The following is a 9,984-nucleotide window of genomic DNA, read 5'->3' as shown; positions in this document are numbered from 1 at the left end:
CACATTGAAACAGCGTCGCATAGGTCGAAGCTGACCAATTTGATTGAATTGAACGAATGGCTACCAGAAGAATCTTTAGTTCAAGAACGAATGAAAACTGCAGCAACAAAGCAGTTTCCAGAGAGTTCGTACAGAGGAAAACAAAATAGCGTCAGATCAAGTAGAGATCAACCAAAAAACTCTACTTTTACTAACGATAGAGAAATAAGATTTCAGAAATACCCTATCGATGACGGAGAACATCCGCTTTGGAAGTGTGATAAATTTAAAAAAACTCTCTATTACGGAACGGTCAGAAGCGGAGAAACAAGCTAACCTCTGTTTCAAATGCATGACGGGAAAGCATTGCGCCAGATATTGCAAATCGAAGCTCAAATGCGGAATAGAGGGCTGTGAAAGAAATCACAATCGCATGTTACACAACAGACAAACTGTGACATACGAGTTAATCCAGTCACCAGATCAAACAAGTGAAACCAACCTGGCAAATGAGACAGCTTGGTCAGTCAAAGGACTCCTCCAAGTTGCACCGTTGCGCATCTACGCTGAAGACGGAATCTTTGTCGAAACCAAAGCTGTTTGCGACACCGCCTCATCTCAGACTTGGATAGACGAAGATTTGATACAATCTCTACGCCTTGAAGGAAGAAATACTTCGATGTCGGTGACTGGGGTTCATGGAACGAACTCAATCGACTGTTTGAAAGTACCGGTCAAGATTGGGCCGGCCAATGAAGTTAGCGACACGATAAAAATCATAGCCAGTAGTTATAAAGATCTTGTAGTTGGAACCTGGGTTTACAATGTAATTGAGCTAAGTAAACGTTATCCTCATTTATCGTGCATAAGACTGAAGAAAATTGACTTCAAAGACGTTAAAGGGATTCTTGGTCAAGATGCTTACTCCCTAATAAGACCTTTAGAGAACAAATATTGTAGAAATAATTCTCCATGGGCAGTAAAAGCTCTATTAGGCTGGACGCTAAGTGGTCCAGTGCCAAATAGCGAAAGAACAGAGAGCAATTTCTTAAGCAGCGCTAGCCAAGAGAATCAAGAGCTAACAGAAATTGTGCAAAAGTGGTGGGAAATCGAATCCTACGGTACATTATTTCAAGTAAACAGCAGAACACTTGAAGATAAAAAGTCTCCCTGAAATTCTAGAGAAGACAACGTTAAAGCTACCAGAACGTTTCCAAGTTCAAATGCGTTTTACCGGAATAGAACAAAAACTAGATTGTAATATTTCTTCAGCCCTCGGACAACTACGATCGCTCGAACGAAGAATAGCCAAAAACGAGTCTTTAAAAATGAAGTATAGCGATTCAATAAAAAAGGATCTAGCAAAAATCTATATCTCCTTGCTGGAAAAAGGTGAACTGGAACGTCAGGATGTTTGGTATCTGCCTCATCATCCAGTTGTAAATCCCAGAAAGCCAATTGGACCAGACGGTGGAGACTTCTTGGGCAATATCGGCTGCAGTGACGATGAAGACTATTTGGGCGAAAACAGGAAACTTATTCAAGCACAGGGTGACAATCAACAAAATGCAAACGATGTTGCAGCCTCATCTCAGCGGAAATACAGTAACAGCTGGCTGGGGTCACTGATGTCACAAGGCAACTCTCGAAAAGACGGTGTGTTTGGCAGTGCTCCAGTCAGACAACTTTCGGGACCGGTGAGCTCAAACCAAGGGCAGCATAGTAAGTTTGAAATTTCTGATACTTCGTAATCAAGTCCGAAACACGGCTTTAATCTGTATGATATGTACCCAGTATGTTCTGCAGTCAATCGCACGTTACCAAAACTTAAGTTAAGAGAATATAATGGCGATCCCCTCGATTGGCTAGAATGGAGTTGCTTGTTTCTGTCGACAGTCGATCGTAGTACAATATCAGGCGACGAAAAACTGACGTATTTAAAAACGCTATAAACTAGGCCGGCAAAAAGATTGCTGGCTGGTATGAGTTATTCGGGCGTTATGTACGACACGGCTTGGAAAACACTTGAGCGCAAATTCGGTCAGCCGCACTTGATAATAGGATCGCAATTGACCAAAATTCAAAATCATCCAAAATTACGGCCGTACGATAGTTCGAGTTTTTTTATTTTTGTTGACACAGTCGGAAACTTTGTAAATGCTCTGCAACAATTCGGTTACAGCAACGATTTGTTTTCATCAAGTAATCTAAACATGATAGTTAAAAAACTACCGGCAGACATAAAACGCAGATGGTTTGCACACATTGAAACAGCGTCGCATAGGTCGAAGCTGACCAATTTGATTGAATTGAACGAATGGCTACCAGAAGAATCTTTAGTTGTAGAAATATTGTAGAAATAATTCTCCATGGGCAGTAAAAGCTCTATTAGGCTGGACGCTAAGTGGTCCAGTGCCAAATAGCGAAAGAACAGAGAGCAATTTCCTAAGCAGCGCTAGCCAAGAGAATCAAGAGCTAACAGAAATTGTGCAAAAGTGGTGGGAAATCGAATCCTACGGTACATTATTTCAAGTAAACAGCAGAATACTTGAAGATAAAAAGTCTCCCTGAAATTCTAGAGAAGACAACGTTAAAGCTACCAGAACGTTTCCAAGTTCAAATGCTTTTTACCGGAATAGAACAAAAACTAGATTGTAATAATTCTTCAGCCCTCGGACAACTACGATCGCTCGAACGAAGATTAGCCAAAAACGAGTCTTTAAAAATGAAGTATAGCGATTCAATAAAAAAGGATCTAGCAAAAAGCTATATCTCCTTGCTGGAAAAAGGTGAACTGGAACGTCAGGATGTTTGGTATCTGCCTCATCATCCAGTTGTAAATCCCAGAAAACCAGAGAAAGTAAGAAGAGTTTGCAATGCTGCCAAAAGGTTTCGAGGACACTGTCTGAATGACGTTTTGATGAAAGGTCCCGATCTTTTGCGAAATCTAATTGGAATCTTGTTCAGATTTCGAGAAAACTGTGTTGCACTAACTGCAGATATTGAAGAAAAGTTTTTGCAAATTCTAGTGCCTGAACAACAAAGACGTTACCTCAGGTTTCTGTGGACAGATGAAGACGGTAAACTGATGCCGTACCAGTAAAACCGGCACGTTTTTGGAGTTAAGTCATCTCCAACATGTGCAAATTATGCCCTGCAGCAGTTTGCAAAACTGTTTGGATTGAAACATCCTATTGCATCGCAAGTGGTAATGGATAACTTTTATGTGGACGATATGCTTCTCTCGGTTCACACCATTGAACAAGCATCTAAAGTAATCCATGACCTGAAGTCATTGTTAGCATAAGGAGGCTTCAACCTCACAAAATGGTTCTCTAATTTCGAAGAAATATTTGAAAACAATGAAATTACACCAATAGAAAGCGAAGACAACCCTAAGGTCTTGGGACTTGAATGGATAGCAGCCGATGATCTGTTAATTGTTCGGAAGGACCAAGAGTTCCCCCAGAAAACGAATTGGACGCAAAGACAAGTTTTATCAACAGTGTTGCAAGTGTTCGATCCTCTGGGATTCATGGCACCATTTGTCATTCGAGGAAGGATGTTAATGAAACGAATCTGGCAGACCCAAGGTCAAAAGTGGGACTCGCCGATAGCCGAAGATATACACAGAGTTTAACAAGTGTTTGCAAGAATGGAGTAACTCAGAACAATTATCCGTTCCAAGATGGTACAATCAGGTAACCTGTGACAGAGTTGAGCTACACGTCTTTGGAGACGCGTCGGAAGATGCCTTTTGTGCAGTAAGTTACGTTGTAATTACTAAACCAAACGGCGATAGACTAATAAGGTTCATTGTTGCAAAAACACGGGTGGCTTCAATGAAGCACCATACTATACCAAAATTAGAGTTAATGGCAGCAGTTCAAGCAGTTCAGTATTTCAAGTAAACAGCAGAACACTTGAAGATAAACAGTCTCCCTGAAATTCTAGAGAAGACAACGTTAAAGCTACCAGAACGTTTCCAAGTTCAAATGCTTTTTACCGGAATAGAACAAAAACTAGATTGTAATATTTCTTCAGCCCTCGGACAACTACGATCGCTCGAACGAAGATTAGCCAAAAACGAGTCTTTAAAAATGAAGTATAGCGATTCAATAAAAAAGCATCTAGCAAAAAGCTATATCTCCTTGCTGGAAAATGGTGAACTGGAACGTCAGGATGTTTGGTATCTGTCTCATCATCCAGTTGTAAATCCCAGAAAACCAGAGAAAGTAAGAAGAGTTTGCAATGCTGCCAAAAGGTTTCGAGGATACTGCCTGAATGACGTTTTGATGAAAGGTCCCGATCTTTTGCGAAATCTAATTGGAATCTTGTTCAGATTTCGAGAAAACTGTGTTGCACTAACTGCAGATATTGAAGAAAAGTTTTTGCAAATTCAAGTGCCTGAACAACAAAGACGTTACCTCAGGTTTCTGTGGACAGATGAAGACGGTAAACTGATGCCGTACCAGTACAACCGGCACGTCTTTGGAGTTAAGTCATCTCCAACATGTGCAAATTATACCCTGCAGCAGTTTGCAAAACTGTTTGGATTGAAACATCCTATTGCATCGCAAGTGATAATGGATAACTTTTATGTGGACGATATGCTTCTCTCGGTTCACACCATTGAACAAGCATCTAAAGTAATCCATGACCTGAAGTCATTGTTAGTATAAGGAGGCTTCAACCTCACAAAATTGTTCTCTAATTTCGAAGAAATATTTGAAAACAATGAAATTACACCAATAGAAAGCGAAGACAACCCTAAGGTCTTGGGACTTGAATGGATAGCAGCCGATGATCTGTTAATTGTTCGGAAGGACCAAGAGTTCCCCCAGAAAACGAATTGGACGCAAAGACAAGTTTTATCAACAGTGTTGCAAGTGTTCGATCCTCTGGGATTCATGGCACCATTTGTCATTCGAGGAAGGATGTTAATGAAACGAATCTGGCAGACCCAAGGTCAAAAGTGGGACTCGCCGATAGCCGAAGATATACACAGAGTTTAACAAGTGGTTGCAAGAATGGAGTAACTCAGAACAATTATCCGTTCCAAGATGGTACAATCAGGTAACCTGTGACAGAGTTGAGCTACACGTCTTTGGAGACGCGTCGGAAGATGCCTTTTGTGCAGTAAGTTACGTTGTAATTACTAAACCAAACGGCGATAGACTAATAAGGTTCATTGTTGCAAAAACACGGGTGGCTTCAATGAAGCACCATACTATACCAAAATTAGAGTTAATGGCAGCAGTTACGGCAAACAGAATTAAAGATTTAATTTTGAAAGAACATAGAATTTCGTTTGCGTCAATCTGTTTGTGGAGCGATTCAACTACTGTTTTACAATAGTTGCGTTATGGTGACAAAAACAGCCTACTTTTGTTGCTAACCGGGTAGCAGAAATCCTAGACAGTTCAACGGTTCATCAGTGGACACATATAGCTGGAGCTGACAACCCAGCTTATCTGGGAACAAGAGGTCTCTCCATAAATGAGCTGATGCAAAGTGACTGGATAAACGGACCGGATTGGTTAAAGAGCGAAATTAACGAAACAGAAAATTGGGAGCAAGAAGAAGTAGTTCCTTATCGAGAGGAAGTTTTTGTCAGTAATTCGAACAAATTCAGCTCCAATTGAGTGGAAACGATTCAGTAACTTCAGAAGACTGAGAAATGTATTTGCGAGAATATTGAATCTGAGAAATAAGAACAAGGAAATAACCCCTGAATAGCTTGATTAAGCAGAGAATCGAATATGGGAGTTAGTCCAGAGAAAAAGTTACACAAAAGAAATAGCGTCGTTGAAGAAAGGAGACTCTGTCAAAAGCAACAGTAAAATTGAATCTCTGAATCCGTTTCCGAGCGAAAATCTAATAAGAGCCAAGGGTCGACTTAGACATGTAAACCTCAGTTTTGAAGAAAAACATCCTGTTATTTTACCATATTCTCATCCAGCAGTTCAATTATATTTCGAGTTTCAGCATAAGCACAATCATCACCAAAGTGGTGAACATATTAGAGCTGAAATTCAAAGAAAGCTTTGGGTAACTGGTCTAAGAAACGCACTGAGATCAGTTAAACACCAATGTCTACACTGTAAATTGAAGAGAGAAGCAAAACATCGATGCGAATGATGTCAAACGTACCAGTAGTCAGAATAGAAGATAATGTAACGCCGTTTACAAAAACCGGAGTAGACTACTTTGGACCGTTTTCAATTAAACTCTTCCGAAGAACAGTGAAAAGATGGATTTGTCTATTCACATGTCTTAGCGTCAGAGCAGTGTACATAGAAATTGTTCAATTGCTGGACACACAGTCTTGCTTAAACGCGGTTCATCGGTTCATAGCGAGAAGAGGAAAATCGAAAACGATAATTTCTGACAACGGAACTAACTTTGTAGGCGCAGCGAATGAATTGAAGGCGGCCTTCAAAGAACTAAACCATTCTGAAATGCAGCGCAATTTAGCACAAAACGGAAAACAATGGACCTTCAACCCCCCTGCAGCTCCACATTTCGGTGGCGCTTGGGAGTCATTAGTTAAAACGAGCAAAAGAGCGATTTTCAATGTTTTGGGCAAAGAATCATTGAAAGAGCAAAATCTCTCGACAATAATTTGCACAGCGGAACAACTGCTCAAAAATCAAACTCTAACACCAATTAGTAGCGATGTTGAAGATTTGGATACGATAACACCGAATCATTTCCTTGTTGGGGAAGCAAACGTGTCATGGCCCATTTCTCTATTTAGCGAAAACAATGCTTCATATCGAAAAATGTTCCGACACATCAGCGAGCAATTGAAAGCCCTATGGAAGCGGTGGATGAGCGAGTACCTACCATCACTCCAACGCAGAGCAAAATGGAGAACTGAATCAGGCGCGGAAATCAAAGTGGGAGACTTAGTCTGGATGGTTGATGAGAAAGATGGCTACTTCAACTAACCTTTAGCCAGAATTCAGAAGCTTCATGAAGGAGACGATAAAATAGCTAGAATGGCAACAATCAAAACTGCTAGAGGAACTTATTTACGGCCATTAGTTAAACTTATTTCATTAGATATTGACCGCATTTGAAAGTATTTTGCTAGAATCAAAATAGGGCCGGCTATGTTGCGGTCTGATATTTAAATCTCATTTTCTCAAAAACTACATGTTTGATTTAGTTCATTCTTTTTTTTCATATGCTATATTGTAGACTAGTGCTAATAACTGCCAAGTTTGATGAAATTTGAATCATTATTGTGGGAGCTATTTACATTTGAAAAATTTCCCCATGTATTAAGATTGCTTACAGAATTTAAAATCTAGCGCTACTTCAGCCTTTTGAGAAAGAACCCTCATTTTCACTCACAATATGTATCGGACTAATTTCTATCGACTCACAGAATTTTGTGTTGATATCTTTCTTAGTTACTGAGATATTGTCAAAAGAACCGTAAATTTTAGCACCAATTTGGACATAGCTGAAAATGTGAAAATCTGTTATTTAGTTCATATTACCTTAATTGTACTTGTTTATTGATTGTATACTCAAACATCAGCTAGTATAGTGCTATTTCATCTGTTTCAATCAAATTTAGTCATTTACATACACTTTCTTCACATATTTGCCAGTATTAAATTTATTCAAGTATTTATATTTCATGTACGAAAGGTTGTATTTGATTAAAAAAACGGAAATGCAGTTAACTTAAACGAAGATTCTGTTGATTCTTACCATAAAAGCTCTGAAAGTTATGTACTATTTATAAAAATGATTTGGTTTTGTTTTCATTGATATTTAGTGTGCATATATCCATTTAAATATAACGCACGCTTTGTTTAACTTTATATTTTATGCCTTTATAACTTGTATTGGACAATTAGACAAGAAATTAATCGTCTCATAATACAGTCCTTTCTAATCTTTCTAATTTGAGAGAGAAATTTATAACGCGAACAGGGCGGCCTTAAAACTTAGTTGAATATTATATTGATAATCTAAAATAGGCCCAAACAACTTCAAGTAGATCACAAAACTCACGCGTGCAAGTTCTGAAAAACTGATGCAAAAATTCACAGCGCCAGAACTTGTAATGCCAAAAGTTAAAATAATTTCAACTTGCATAATGTGTGTTTTGAAATGGGTGTTTGACTCTGTACAAGTCATAGTTATAAAAATTCACCAAGCAATGCCATAAACTTACGGGGTTCTCAATGAGGAACTGAGAATTTTCTCCTTTAACAGAGAAAAATAACCAGTACACAATTTTGCTGAGACAATCCAGGGTTATTTTGTCGTATGATATTTAAAATACTTGAGTTTTTGTCCCACTTTAGTTGATTTCAAATGCAAGTCATCCGTCTGCGAAAAAGCCCATTTTATAGATTTAACTTCATGACGGGTTCGGACGATTAAAACTTGCGAGTGCTTGAAAAAATCAACCTTTACTCACTTTAGTTTTCAAAAAACTCCTCTTAAAATGCCCAAATTTTAAGTTTTTGACTGCTGCAGTTGATTTTAGAGCGCTATCTCAGCTTTTATCGATCAAAGTTCATTAAAATCTTTTTTCATTTTTTCTTATTTACAACAATTTTGTGTTTACTAGCCCTAAAAATCAATCTTCTCGGAGATGCCAAGCGAAAAGCCTAAAAAAAAGTTTTAAAAAAGTTGGAGGCGAGAGCGTTGATTTATGAAACATAAACACTGAATGAGTGGTAGAGAATACAACATTGTTTTTAAGTCGGATTTTTGAAAACTTGCTGGTTCTGACATCTCTGAGTTTTTCATTTTCTAGCGTCAATCTTTTAAAAAATTTACGTTTCCTTGCGTTTTTCTTTTTATCAGTTTATCGTTTTCTAAACTTTATCCAATATATTTGTGCGCGTTTAGGGTTCGTCTTATACAATATTAACTTCTTCACAGCATTCGTCGCAAAATTATGCAAAACAGTTGTGGTGTATTTTGTAATTATTCAACAATGGTTACCATTGATCTTAATTATCTTATACAATTATCTCAAAATTGAATCAGCTCAAAACCATCAAAATGAGTGGTAGAAAAATACTACTCAAGTTTAATGAAAAGGTAACTTTTTTTTGCTTCTTCAATTTTTGTTTGGATTTATACCAAAAATCAAATTACATCGCAACAGGCGTAAATTATTAATATTCTAATCCAAACAACGATGTTAAACTATTCTGAGCCAACTCTATCACTTGTTTTTGTAATAAAAATAAACGACTAGTGAACGTCAAGTGACTATGTTATAAATTTCTAGCTATCTGCACATTCGACTATCTGTAATGCCGAATTCCATGTGCCATGGTTTTTTTGTGAACTATAGAAACTTTTACTGAAACTTTTACTGAGACTTTTACTGAGATAACTTGATAACCTGTTGCGAGTTCAATAGTTCGCAAATTCAATATTTTATTTTAATTTTTAAGCAGTCAGACAAATTTGGCCGGAGAAAAAGACAGACTAGAAATTTTTAAAAGATTGAGTGTATGCAACAGTTTTTTTTTGTTTGGGGTACATTTGATCTATTCAAATGCATAGCTGATATAATGCCACAGTATAGGTAGACCAGAAAAATTAAAGTAATTAAGCAACCTCTTTGAACTAAATATTGAACCAATTAACTACTGTGTTATGAAATTGGGCGAATATGACGACATTCTGAACAAAACAGGTAGATCATCTCCAGGACCAGACAAAATCTGCTATGACATCCTGAAAAGTTTTCCTAATTGCCTCAAAGCAAATATATGTCTCCTGATAACTAGCTCAATAAACAGTTCATATGTTCCAACTGCATGGAAAGGGACACAAGTCAAAATGTTACCAAAGCCGAACAAAAACACAAAAGATGCAGAAAATTACCTGCCAATCAGCCTAACTAATTTTGTGAAACCGCACGGCAACATTTTGTGAAACCGCAATAAGGAATATTGTCCAAGCGCACTCTGAAAACAATGATGTATTCGGTGCAATTTAAAACGCGTATAGAAG

General features: G+C 37.9%; 1 protein-coding gene across 1 annotated transcript; it reads left to right on the top strand.

Moving 5' to 3' along the window:
• Positions 1-229: 229 nt before the first annotated feature.
• On the top strand, positions 230-6,932 carry LOC142348070 (uncharacterized). The gene is made up of 6 exons (XM_075399236.1): positions 230-818; positions 1,252-1,701; positions 3,431-3,680; positions 4,322-4,651; positions 4,912-5,055; positions 6,740-6,932. The coding sequence occupies exons 1-6, from the start codon at positions 230-232 to the stop codon at positions 6,930-6,932; spliced, it is 1,956 nt and encodes a 651-aa protein (XP_075255351.1).
• The last annotated feature ends 3,052 nt before the right edge of the window (positions 6,933-9,984 follow it).

The sequence above is a fragment of the Convolutriloba macropyga genome, chromosome 10 (genome assembly GCF_964194025.1).
Source record: "Convolutriloba macropyga chromosome 10, txConMacr16.3, whole genome shotgun sequence".
Classification (NCBI taxonomy): Eukaryota; Metazoa; Xenacoelomorpha; order Acoela; family Convolutidae; genus Convolutriloba; species Convolutriloba macropyga.
This window is presented reverse-complemented; position numbering and strand designations above follow the sequence as displayed.